Here is a 14,051-nt window from a genome sequence, read left to right on the forward strand (position 1 = left end):
GCTATACAGGGCGGCCAGTATTAATGTTGGCAGAAGAACCCGGGAAAACCCTGGAAATAACCACCAACCCACGAGAAGCTACTGGCAAGCTTTCTCACACACCCACATTAGCCAAATCTGAGACTCGAACCTATGCAGACAGAGGTGAGATGGCAGTGATCCGTGATGTGTGAATACTAGTCCTTAAATATCATCTTTTAAAAGCAAGTTTCAAAACCATACAGGAAACTGTCAGACAAATAGAACTCAATGCAAAGCTGTTTAATCAAAGTAGTTTACTGTGACCAATATTAGATGCATCGATTTATTTTATGGTACATGTAACAGTGTCAGAGTAATAGAGCTATTTGCAAAACATGACAGCTACATCAATAGTGCCATTACCTCCTTAACCTATGCATGCTTATATATGTTACCTGGTAAAATGTGTCCTCCCACACCTTGCTGAGGTCAGGTGGATTACCATCATCTACACCCCCAACAGCAACTACCTGTAGGTCTTCCCATTGTGTCAGGTTACAGAGACACTATAACAGACAGAAGACATATCGGCCTCACATAAAAACCACCATTTCATAATAGATGCTACTGCTTGTATCCCTAAATCCTTACACAAAGATTTGATTTATGGGTACAGTGTGACCTCACTATAGCATGCTCTATTAAGATATGAATTTGAATATAGCATGATCCTGGTGTGGCTCCTCAAATTTCAAATATATGTATTTTTTCATGTGCAAAAAATATATTTTTCTTCTTTAAAGTAAGAAAAATAATGTATAAAAAGCTTATCATTTGGGGACAAGATCATATATGAATTCTAATAAAAGCTGATCATGGCGTGGCTTCTGAAATTTCACATGCTAAACTCCAAAATATCCTTGTAAACAATGGAAGTTCGATGATACATGATACAAAATGGGCTACAATTAGTATTAAAAAAATTTATGGTTCTTTTATGAAGTTTTCTCTGTCTGTCTGAACACAAAAACTTTTGTTGCTAGATAAAATACGGAATTGCTAAGAGACTCAGTTTAAATAAAAGACATAGAAAAAGTGTACTGAGATAGAGGATGACATAGTAATTCAAACATTATCATCATTAAAGGTCATTTATCTATTTCAATCAACGAGAGTGTGAGAGAGAGAGAAAGATTTACCTCCATTCTACAGTCATCCCAGAGGTCTATCTCAGCCTCTAATGGTTTCCCGTTAGGCCAGTTGTCACACTGTAGTGCCTACAATAACACCAAACAGGTTATACCTCTCCCTTTCTAACTCGCAAAAGATTAACCATGGTATATATGAGGGCATGAGACAGGAAGGCAGAATCATGTTTTTTTAACAGCTGGGAGAAGGTAGAGATATTAATGAATATGAATTATAATGTAATTGTCCAACATAAATATTTGTCAAGTGAATTATAATATCAGTGAGCTATTTCGAGCAATTAAAGGCAATAAAATAACAAGAGACTTTTTAATATAAATCAAGCTGACATGCAGTGTTCACAAATTTATGCATCAGTAAAGTCTGAGTTGCCTCCCTTTCAAAATCAGAGCATGTTCATCTATCTTAAGCAAATACAATCTAATGTTTCATAGCTAGAATTACAGCCAAAAAACCATTGAACCATCAACACAAATGGACTGGTTAATTCCTCAAGGTAGTGGCTTAGCCACCTATGACAATACAAAAACCACTGAACCCATCAACACAAATGGACTGGTTAATTCCTCAAGATAGTGGCTTAGCCACTTATGACAATACAAAAAGCCACTGAACCCATCAACACAAATGACTTTAAAAGCTGCTCTATATTCAGTAACAGAAACCATGTTCGATATCAGATTGGCATACTTTGTGGCAACTTCACAGCCCAAGTCAAGATGCCTTCTGTCTCGGAGAAGTTTCTGAGAAATTAAAAATACAAATGTGTTCTTAGCAATGGTGTTACACATTTTTTTTTCTGAAGTGTTTGTGAAAAGGTAGACAATGAAATGAAAAATAACATCCATTTTGGACAGTGAGCAATTTCCAATCATGGAAAAAGTTCATTTTTTTGTTTTCTTTCTTATTAGTTAATCTGTATTGAATAAATAATGTTGTAAAACAGGTGGGATGTGACAATGTATTTTTTCTTCTTAAGCCTGAGATTCAGTCAAAAGTACATGCATTTCTTTTAGTAATGTATTCAACACTGATTACTTATCATCACCATCTACGTGAATGATTATATGACCCAGCTTATTTATCTTATTTATGTATGGTGTTCTGTACCCAACTTCTTAAAATGAAAACGTCAAATCTGGAGATAGGATTCAGCGTAAATGACAGTAGAAATATGCACTAGCTTGAGGGGAGTGTAGGGGGTGATAGTAGGGGGTGGTGGTACCTTTGGCAATTGGGTGGTCAAACAGGCTTGATGAACAAGAATTGCATGAGAATGAGGTGTCTTCAGAACTGGTCCTACCTGGTATTTACAGTGTCACCTTTTGTACAATAAACTAAAACTGGTTTTTAAAATAACCATGGTCAAAGAAAGGATCTGAGAATCAAGAAAACTGTTACCTCTTCATATTTCTTGAAAGCCAGGCTGAAGTCTCCTCTGGCTTCTGCCTCAACAGCTTCCTGGGTAATAGACTGGGTCCCTACTTTCCCTCCAAATATTCCCAGCAACACATCAAACTCATTGACCGACTTGTGCAGTCTGTGGGTACAATAATACTAAGATATATGAAATGTAGCACGTCATTATCATTACTGTATCCCAAACCCATATTTGTTAATTAAAAAAGCCCAGTTCCATTTTTAAGAAAAAGTGATAAATATTTTACAAAGTGAATTTTCATCTGATAATTAGCCCACTCCTACTACTGACATATTTTTTAGACTGGTCACTTGATCTTCTCATGGAAAAATACTATAATAATAATAATAATAATAATAATAATAATAATAATAATAATAATAATAATAATTAATGTGGTCATGGTAGTTTTAGTGTTAATGATAATTATATAACAGTGGAAGCATGATGGTACTGGAAGTCATAGTAGTAGTACATTGTAGTGCAGTAGTAGTAGAAGTTGTGTTGGTAGTCATGGCAGAAGTGATGTCGATATACCTAGCCAATTCAATCCAATGGGCAATATCCTTGGAAACAGTGGTGTCCATTTTGCTTCTCTTAGCAGGACGAGCATCATCTGGTTCAGGTAGAATTAACTGCTCTTCCAGGACAGCAATTCCTGATCACCAAAGCAGACAAATACATGACATATAATGGGTACTGACTGGGATAATGAGACTGCATATAAAGACTAATTAAACAGAAATAAATGCACGAAAGCGACATCATATATCACTGATTTTAGTTGATCACAAACAATCCTCTTTATCCAAAAAATGTATTGTCAAAGTCTCTGAACTGTCATTAACTAGAAATGTACTTTCAAAATCTCCACATGGTCATTAACTAGAAATGTATTCTTAGAACATGAACGTCCCATTATCCCTTCTGAGCAAAAGAAATAAATAAATAAAAACCTAACAGCTTAAGCAGGTGTTATACATGGAGGGAAGAAATGTGTAACAACAGATGTCCAGCTCCTACTGCTGGACTATAAATGTGAAGTTTTCATGCTTCGATATTTAAACTGATAAGGTATAGCAGATGTGGTTGACTGGTTGACATCTGGTCTGATAAGGTATAGCAGATGTGGCTGGTTGGTTGGTTGACATCTGGTCTGATATTGTATGGCAGATGAACTTGGCTGATTGGTTATTTGTTGGTTGAGTGGTTGTTATTAGCAATCAACATAACACTGGTGATATCATGCCCAATAACATAGTGCCTTTCCACAGGAAACACCAAGGCACATGGTTGCTATGGCAGCCACAACAATGATATGGGAGCTACCAAGAACAACATCTTTTGCACATGTCCCACAAAGCTTTATATATATATAAAATTGGCTCAGTTCTGAAGAAATTGAAAACATGTTTCCACATAAGTGCAACTGCTAGGGGAACATCCCAAATACAACTCTTGATACAGATGTCCGAACAAGCATTCTGACCAAGTGTGACCAAAACTGGTTTAGCCTATATAAAGTCAGAAATAGACTTTCTGGCTGGTTACTATGGAAGCCACACCTTTGCTAGGGTAGCCACCAAGTACAAAGTTTTTTGTTCAGCATGTCCTGAGAAACATTCCTACCAAGTTTGACTGAAACTGGCCAAGTTGTTTTTTTGAGCAGTAGTTTCAAATACTTAGTTGACAGACAATGCACACTTGCATGTTGGATGCCATAAAATCTCTTAGCTTTAAGACCTGGCAAGCTAAGCTGAAACATAACCAGTAAGTAGGAACTACCAATACAGTGCCCTAACAAGAGGCCCAAGTGAGCCTAATATCACTCACCTAGCTACATAACTTAACAGTTGACTAAACAGGCTTATGTTATGTAACAGTGCTCAAAGAAATAATATTTTGGACACAGGCCCTGGGATGGTGACTTAAAAAAAATCACAATCCCTGATTCCAATTTCCATCTGCCCAAAACTACCATATTTTTTAAAAACTATTATTTGTCATACAATGTTACAACAGATGTACTTCAAATATGAAAAGATAAAAAACAAAATCATTAAATTAACTTGTGTGTTTATTCAGATCTCAAAACATTTCTAGTAAAGCAATGTTTTCCTCCAGGTCGTGAGGTCATCCACTGTCATATTCCTCTACAAATGTCCTCCTTCCTCACTGGATCAGAATTGTTTATGTTCATTAGCATTTGAAGTGTGTCTTCCTTTATACAATTTCTCTTTACACTTGTAATGCTGCTCATAAGTGCCACTTAGTATGTTTAACCATTGTTGCTCAATTATTATTCATTAAACTTTAACCTGAAACATCTTGAACAAAGCAATAACAATTGAACAAGACCATAAAACCACAAAAATACTCCGTTTTTCTGCCAAAATCAATTTTAGGCAGTCTTTTCTTTCTATGTACCTCTGCCAACGTGTGGCCAATTTTTAATCAAAGATCCAAAAGCTACCATGAACAATATTTGATCCCTTTATTACTTAACATACCTAAAAAAATCCTGTATTTAGCCCAAACTCTCCAGATAACAACAATAAAGTCATCAATTAACAGCTTGTGTATACATGCTAGCCTTAATACCACTACTAGGGCATGCATTATTGCACTGGTTGCAAAGACTGCTGGAACAGTTCCAATACCAGCTAGACTGGTTCTGGCTTGTTTCTGCAATGAATATAAATATCCAAAACAGAATTTTGTCCCGTCTCCAGTAGAATCACATGTATGTTAAAGCCAAGTGAGCCCTATATATAGGCAACCAAGACAATCTGTTCCCCATTCAAAGATCAAATGCTTTCAATACAAGTATGATAAGTAGATGAACTTCATAAGGGTAAGAGGCATGTATGGGGACAAATAATAATTTACTAGTCTTTCAACATGTTGAAAATAAATTTCCACATTTCATCTGGGTGACAAAAGTTTCCTTGGGTAAAGATTGTTTCTTTTGACAAGCCCAATAAGCACCTCACATGGAATACAAAAGGGGCCTGATCTGAAGTAAGCGGGGACCCCGGGCCATGTGCTATCAGATTTGTTTTAGCATTGTGTAAGAATATATCCTATGTAAACCAACTTTCAAACTGTGTTGATTCTTCTCATAAACATTATTTCTAAAATTAAAGGCATAATTAATATGCTCAGTGTATTGCCTGAAATTAAAGGCATAATTAATATGCTCAGTGTACTGCCTGAAATTAAAGGCATAATTAATATGCTCAGTGTACTGCCTGAAATTAAAGGCATAATTAATATGCTCAGTGTACTGCCTGAAATTAAAGGCATAATTAATATGCTCAGTGTACTGCCTGAAATTAAAGCCATAATTAATATGCTCAGTGTACTGCATGAAATTAAAGTCATCCAGATCTAGATGATAGTGAATTGAACATATGATCAAATATGTTGCTTCACAAGTGGTAACAAGATCAGCCAAACAGATGCAAGATTCCCTCTTTCATACCTCTTGCTGTTGAAACTGCCCAAGATCCTGAAGATATAAATCCCTATTACAATTTAAAAAAAACAAACAAAAAAAAACATCAGACTTATGGCTTCAGAGTACTAATAAGCTCTGCCAATCAAGGATCACCACATACATACACAGGTCTCACCTGTTACTAACAGTCCAAGATCCTGATAATATAAGCATATATCCTAAGTCAGAGTAAAATGAGATCACAAAAATAGCTTCCAGAGTGTCAACAAATTTATCCTATCAGATCCAAGGTTACATCATTAACATGGATGGATCTTGCTCAATATTGCACCCACCCAACATTTTGATAATACCAACACATATTTCAAGTTTGATGAAAATGGGATCAGAAAAACAATGTGGTTGCTAACAAGCCAATCAGATGTAAAATCAACTAAATAATATTTGTGCACCATGTTCAAGATTACCTATTCAGCAGGCATGAAGCCTGCTCTGTACTGAATTTGTCATTCAGAAATATGGCCTACAAAGTGGTAACAATAACAGCCAATCAAATGCATGATCACTTCATTTGTATGCATGGATCTTGCTCATTATCAAACTTTTTTGAGACCACAATGATATAAGCATACATTCCACATTTGACCAAAACAATGTTAACATATTAGAATCAACACCACGTCAATAATATGTATCATTGTCAAAAGTTCTGATGATATAAACCCATATTATAAGTCTGAAATCAGAACACGAATATGGATTCAAAGAGTATTAACAATCATGTGTTCTTCCTCCACCAAATATACTGTCTGCCATGCATAGTCTACTGTGTGCTGAAGTGTTAAGCCCACAACAACAACCAACTTCATTCAACCTAGTGTGAAATCTGGATCCAACTCCAACATGAACAAGCCAGTTTTGAGATTTGAACACAACGATTGTATTTTCAAACCTTTTACTATTACACTGAAAAGTTTGTAATTTATCAGTCATTTCAGTAGGCCTTTCAGTCAAATCACAAGATCTGGCAGGTCTTAAATTAGAAAATCACTAACGGTTGGTTTTAATAGATCAGTTGTATAAGTCAATAAAAATCTGTAGAGATCAAATGGTTATTTTCAAATGCAAAATGTCACACCATTAAGTTTCAAATGCATTACTGCAGTCTCCATTCTAAGACACTTTTAGGCAATTTTGTACTGATGATATTTAAGAATGTAATCCAATGATATCCTTGATCTTTCACAGTATTGCAGTGTTCTGGAGGTACTACCATTTTTGCACAAAAGTATCGTTTTATTATCGCATTTATCTTCCAGTCCCACATATAAATTACAGATACTTTAACATATCTATTTTCTGTGAGAAAACAATAATAGAGAATTAAAATTTGTGTACTTACCTAGTGGTTGAAGTTTGCTGAACAAGGAGCAAGCTCCTACTAAAGCTACGTCCACCTTCAACTGAGTTCTCAGGCTGTACAAAATATCCTGGAAACAAAGTATAATTGCTTTATCATTTGCACTTATTAACAAAGAAATCCAATGCAACGTAAATTTTTACTTTACAATCTATTATCTCTGAATTAAGTATATCTATACACAGTAATGGCCAGAATATTTTAAAAAATTTGAGATAAGACTATTATCTTCCTCCTAACTGCTAAGTGTTGGAACCATATCTGATATTCTTCTGCAAAAAAAGCTGCTGTGGCTTTCAGAATGGCACCAATTTCTTTCAGGACCAACAATACAGCATTTAGGGCCAACAAGACATTGTACGATCTTCTGGGAGAAACCCATACTGATATGACTTCCCATTTTGGAACATTAACAAGATTTTCAAAATGGCTGCCATTGTGGCCATATTGGATATTAGAGTGGCGCCATTTCCATTTGTGACCAACTAGACATCATAAAAAGTATTTTCTGGAAGCACAATATCAAGATGACCAAACATCTTGGAAAAGTAGCCAACAAGATTTTCCAGATGAAGATGGCCATTGTGTTGGCCATATTAAAAATAAGACTGGTACCTTTTTTTCATTTGTGACCAACTAGATATTACAAGAGTCTTTCAGTGAAAACCCCATGCTGATATGACAATTCATTCTGGAGTAGTGATAACAACATTTTCAATATGGCGTCTGTGGTGAGCATATTGGATGTCTCAGAAGCAGTTTTCATATAGGGCCAACTAAACATCACAAGTTACCTAATAAAATCCCAGTGTTGATATGACCATCCATTCAAGAGGAGCAGTGATAACAAGATTTTCAAGACTACCACTGTGGTGGACATTTCTGGATGTGTAAGCATGTGTAAGCAGCATACCTTTTCATTTAGGAGCAACTAGACATCATAAGAAGTCTACTGTCCAAAATTTCCATAGTAATTTTACGTTCTGTTCAGGTGGAGCAATGATAAGAAGATTTCAGGATTGATGCTGTGGAGGTCATATTGGACATCAGATCAGCACCATTTTCATTCAAAACCAACTAGACATCATCAAAATTCTTCTGATGAAAATCTCATTGACATTTATTTTTGCTACTTATCTGGACCTGCAGTTAGTTAAAATTCTTGTCACAAACTGGCTAATTGGATTAGTATGAGAATACAGACACAAAACGAAATCATAAATTATTTACACATTACATTCACTTTAACTAGTCTACATCACATGTTTAACTTTCACGGAAAGGTCATAAAGTTAAGTTCACAAATTCTGAATGTTGCATTACATCACTGTCAAATTCCTCTTTCAAAATTTGTAATGTGCTATTGATTTGTCATTTTAATGATGCAACAGTTTCTTTAGAATAAGAATTCATCTGATTGGCTGATAAAATTAGCGATTATTGTAATAACATAGGTCACCAGAACATGACCCCTAAGATATGATTTTAATCAGATTGACAGTCATATATAGCTATTGTATGCTGAAAAATTGCATTAAAACCATAAATATCCCACCATAATTTTTTTTTACAGATCTTCTGCAAATTTTAACAAGAGGTTCCAAGAGGAATTCATGTATGTTTCATGTGATATTATAAAAATACAATACTTGACGGTGTTGATGACGCTTTAGATTCTTGATTACTCACTCTTTACAGATGCCCTAATTCCTTCAAAAAAGCATGGAGTTAAGCATGTTAATCTGGCACAATGGTTTACACACTAAATCACAGAAACTATAAAAACATCTGACTGATTTGGAGCACTTTGAAAAACAAATAAAAAAAGCAACAAGAAAAACTGATTGAAAAATATAAACAGAAACCAGGAAACATTCTGAAACAAAAATAAGAGCTGGTGAAAGTATTTTTCATAATTCATATTTTGATAATTGTTGCACCATAAAAAGGACGGAATATGTATCAATATAAATGAAGATATTGCTGGTGAGTTTAATAATGTTTTTATTTCTGTTGTTTTTATTACTGTTGCTGATAACATTACAGAACCAATTACTTCTTGTAAGCATGATAAACTTTCAGACCATTCCCAAAAAAATTCCAAATACTTCCTGTGATATGCATTTCATAACTGATTCTAATGAACTCTCAAAGCAAAATCAAAAAGCAAACCAAAACATCACTTTATTGAGATTAGTACAGATAGTAGCATCATTCATTTCAGAAAGAATAAGATAATGTTTGTTAAAAAACCCACATCAAATTAAATAAAAATGGTCCTCTTTATAGTCTTTCAGACTAATCCCTGCTGTATTAAATGTTTTCAAAAAAACATTTTCATGAATCCCAAATCACTGATCTTGATGAATACAGTCTGTTGTATAGCAAACACTCTTTCACCTGAATCATTAATGTGAAACAGCAACTGTTTTTACAGTCCCTGAAGGAATTCAAAATAAGACTGTTTCTGCTTTATAACTGCTGAAATCACCTGTGATATTCTTCAATGATAACAATATTTTCCAATTACCTGTTGTGACAGACATAAAGGGTGTCAGATTTAGGACCGAGCAGATATCATAATTCTCTTGCTATAAAACCTCAGGTCGATCCATTCAGGGGGTAGAAGTGATAGGAAAATTTTCACATCATGGCAAACGTACTGAATATATTATTTTCACCATTTTAATTTAGGACCAACCAGGTATTATAAAAGGTCTATTGGTGAACGACCATTCTATGACCAGTTGAGTTCAAAATAATGCAGAACTTTATCTGAAGGAGGTCTAGTAGGATTTGTGTTGTGTGATTTTAGGAAAGTTTTTGACTTTTTGAACAAGATATTCCACTTCAAAAAGTAAAACTTTACAAGTTATATAACAGCTCTTTCTATTGGTTTAAATCATACCTGAAAGGAATAAAACAAAAAGTTGCCATAAACAATGTCACAGCTGAAGAAAAAGATGTGTCTCATGGAATACTTCAGGACCTATACCTGTCAGTATCGGAGGAAGAACAATCACCAACAGACCCCACTAGGTCACAAATATTTTAATCTTATGGTGAATACTCAACACATCAATTTGCTTGCTGTGAGATTTGCCTCTTTCTTCTCTGTTTTGACACCCTTTTGCAGAACTGTTGACCAGATATCTTCTGCCCAGATGGTGCATGTTAGAGATGATACTTTTAGTGCAGGCAAAGCATGTCTCGTATGTCTGATTATGCCTTGAATTTCTTACAATTAGGACAATTCTTCATCATGACAAAAAGAATGAAATAATTAATAAAATAATTTGCCTATTTTAATATGCTGCAAAAACAACACCAACTACTAGCTGAGTGAGCAAACAAAAGAGAGTGAACACTAAATCATGAATCACATGTATCTGCAATATTGTCTTGGAGAATATGGTCAGAATAAACAAAGTCCTTGAGTATGATATATTCACAAAAAAACCTGGTCAAAATAGAAAAAAATAATAAACACTACCTCAAGCACAATCATTATTACAGAATAAAAACCCCAATTCAGGGTAAGTTGCTTGGAAACCATGGAGATAAAGCAGAAATACAGTACGACGTCTGTACTAAGCAAAAGCTTAAAATTAGCAATACCAGGTGGTAGCATGAGAAGTTAATGGGCAAGATTTTACTTATATTAGTCTATATCAGGAGTCTCAAACAGGTAGCCCATGGAGTTATTTCCTGCAGCTTGCAATGATACCCAGAATTTGTAAATTAATAATTCAAATTTTTTCTTTACAGCCAGTCAGTTTTGATAAAAACGTTTATCGTTAGAGCACTTTGTTCTTGTTTCCAACATTTCAACTGGCTACTTTTCATATAAGCCACTTTCGCTCCATGAAAAGTTTTCAGTGATGCAGCCTTTCTAGCCAATGTATTAGTCCTCATGTGGCCCTCATGGTGATTTGAGTTTGACACCATTGATCTATATGATATAGATGGAAAAATGTCTAATGTTAACATGATCAGGGAACGTATTGGAAGGAGAAGCATCATCCTTCCATTCATCATAGATGTTTGCAATGTGTAACAATGTTTGCAATCATGCATGTTTGTGTACACAATTCTTTGTGTGCAGTATCTATCTTTTGTTGCTTCTGTGAATACTAATGCTTCTCTTGTATAATACTTATTTTCCAACTACATTTCATATTTTGTAAATCTACAGATTAACTAAGCTAGATTGAAATACCTGTGCCATGATACATAACAAAATACACCGGACACAACATAAAAGCTAGATTGAAATACACACCTTTGCCATGAAACAAACCAAATACATCCTTAAACAACATAAAAACAAGATTGAAATACACACCTGTGCCATGATACATACCAAAATACACCCAGATACAACACAAAAACTAGAATGAAATACACACCTCAGACCTGCCAACCCTGACAAGACCGTCTCAGTAAGGCAGTTTATTCTTTCCCATAAGTTTGACCAGTTTCCAGTAAGGTGTAAAAAAATATCATAAACTGCAACTGTAGGATTGTAAAGCTAGAAAATGTATTTAAAAGTTTGGTAATCGAAACGTGCAGCAACAGTAAACATTATGGTCAACTGAAAAGTTGGAAAAGTACACACATACCTTATTTACCACTAGTACAGTTACACTAACTTCAGTTCCAAACCCTATGCAGCTCAATGGCTTGTTGCTATCTCTCAACGTGATGTAATTCTTGGAATTTTTTCCATTTCACGTGATGATGGCAATCATATCTCCTGCCAAAAACATACTCAATCCGGCATGTGATATCCAAAAAAAATAACTGTGTCCCTTCCTGTTTTTATTCACAAGATCTGAATATTCCTTTTTATTCTTCTCTGATGATTACTAACACTTTTTAAGAGGCTTATTTTCGCTTTCGTCTTCAAAATGCATTGTTTACTAGACACCATTTCTTATAAATTCTATAATCAACAGTTTGATCATGCAGATGCTTTGCATGACAAAATATGTGCAGTTTAAAGCATCTTAGGTCTGGTTCCCTAATTTCACTAGTTCTAATATGAAACCCAGAGCCAAACAAACACGGATGAACCAATTATCCGGATTTTTCTGCAACGATATTTTTCCTGCAGTTTTTGCTTTTATTCTGTAAGTCTGCATTTTAAGGGTCATTTTTGTAAGACTATTGGCAAAATCATAAGGGTTGGCAGGTCTGACACCTCTGCCATGATACATACCAAAATACAACGTAACACAACATAAAAACTAGACTGAAATAGGCAACTGTGCCATGATACATACCACAACACATTCCGACACAACATCAAAGATACATACCAGGACGCATCCAATAAATGGTGGGAAATATTGGTTAGATCCGGACAGGATTGTGTCAATGCTGGTGTTGATCAGATTTACAGTGTCCTGAATCTCTCTATCAGTCTTCACTTCATCCATCTTCTGGAAGATGGATTTGAAGATGGAACCAAACAGCAGCTTTGCAATAGTGTTGTCCCTCTAAAACCAGAAAATGAGTCACATTTAAAATGATTATGATGCCTTGATAAACTATCATTCTTCTGTTGAAGCACATATTGTATTTCTGTTTTAAAAGAAATGACTTGAAATACAGTTTAATTCCCTTTATGATTCTAAGAATTTCACTTAGGGCTGTTCCATTTCAACATACATGGTAACAAGTTAAGACACTTTTTAAAATATATATGCCAGGACACTCTGATAACTCAGGGAGTTCATATGAAAATGATATAAAGTTCTAAATTGCATCTATGGGTAACTACTCCACATTAAAAGTGCCTTCCCTGGGACTCAAGTATATTTTACTGGAACAGCCTTCCCTGGGACTCAAGTATATTTTACTGGAACAGCCTTCCCTGGGACTCAAGCATATTTTACTGGAACAGCCTTCCCTGGGACTCAAGTATATTTTACTGGAACAACCTTCCCTGGGACTCAAGTATATTTTACTGGAACTGCCCTTACATTTTTTAATGCTGGATCTTTTTAATGTTATTGACTGCATACTGAATTCTGCCAAAGAGATACACGATGAAGATGCATCAAATTGAAGACTTCCTCAAATAATAATAATAATAATAATAATAATAATAATAATAATAATAATAATAAAGATAACAATAATAAAAATTCTTTATGTAAAGAGGGTAACTCAATTAGAATACAGATGTATCTAGTTTCCCTTGCAGCTCTCTGGTACTTTCTAACAGTTTACATGCATGAATCTTACTAACAAAATGTGTACAAGGTACAAGATCAAAGAAATTTTATTTAACATTGGTGGTCTGAGTAAAACAAATAAAACACAAGCTCAATATAAGCTGTTTTACTTAAATAACAAGAGTCTTTCATCATTCAACAGACAGGTACACAGACAGTACATATTTACAGTGTAACAGCACATATTTACAGTGTAATAGTACATATTTACAGTGCAACAGAACATATTTACAGTGTAATAGTACACATTTACAGGGTAATAGTATGTATTTACAGTGTAATAGTACATATTTACAGTGTAATAGTACACATTTACAGTGTAATAGTACATATTTACAG

At 34.7% G+C, this 14,051-nt stretch overlaps 1 protein-coding gene across 1 annotated transcript in view; it reads right to left on the bottom strand.

The window, feature by feature from the left end:
- LOC149802584 (DNA-dependent protein kinase catalytic subunit-like) overlaps positions 1 to 14,051 on the bottom strand; it is a 407,613-nt gene that overhangs the window by 94,278 nt on the left and 299,284 nt on the right. Inside the window, exons 65-70 of the mRNA XM_089951857.1 lie at positions 12,792 to 12,971; positions 7,453 to 7,540; positions 3,128 to 3,248; positions 2,572 to 2,710; positions 1,161 to 1,238; positions 417 to 527 (exon numbers count right to left, since the gene is read on the bottom strand). Coding sequence (XP_089807983.1) covers positions 417 to 527; positions 1,161 to 1,238; positions 2,572 to 2,710; positions 3,128 to 3,248; positions 7,453 to 7,540; positions 12,792 to 12,971 — 717 coding nt within the window. The remainder of the gene's footprint in view (positions 1 to 416; positions 528 to 1,160; positions 1,239 to 2,571; positions 2,711 to 3,127; positions 3,249 to 7,452; positions 7,541 to 12,791; positions 12,972 to 14,051) is intronic.

The sequence above is a fragment of the Sinohyriopsis cumingii genome, chromosome 3 (genome assembly GCF_028554795.1).
Source record: "Sinohyriopsis cumingii isolate HCF-2022 chromosome 3, ASM2855479v2, whole genome shotgun sequence".
Taxonomy (NCBI): domain Eukaryota; kingdom Metazoa; phylum Mollusca; class Bivalvia; order Unionida; family Unionidae; genus Sinohyriopsis; species Sinohyriopsis cumingii.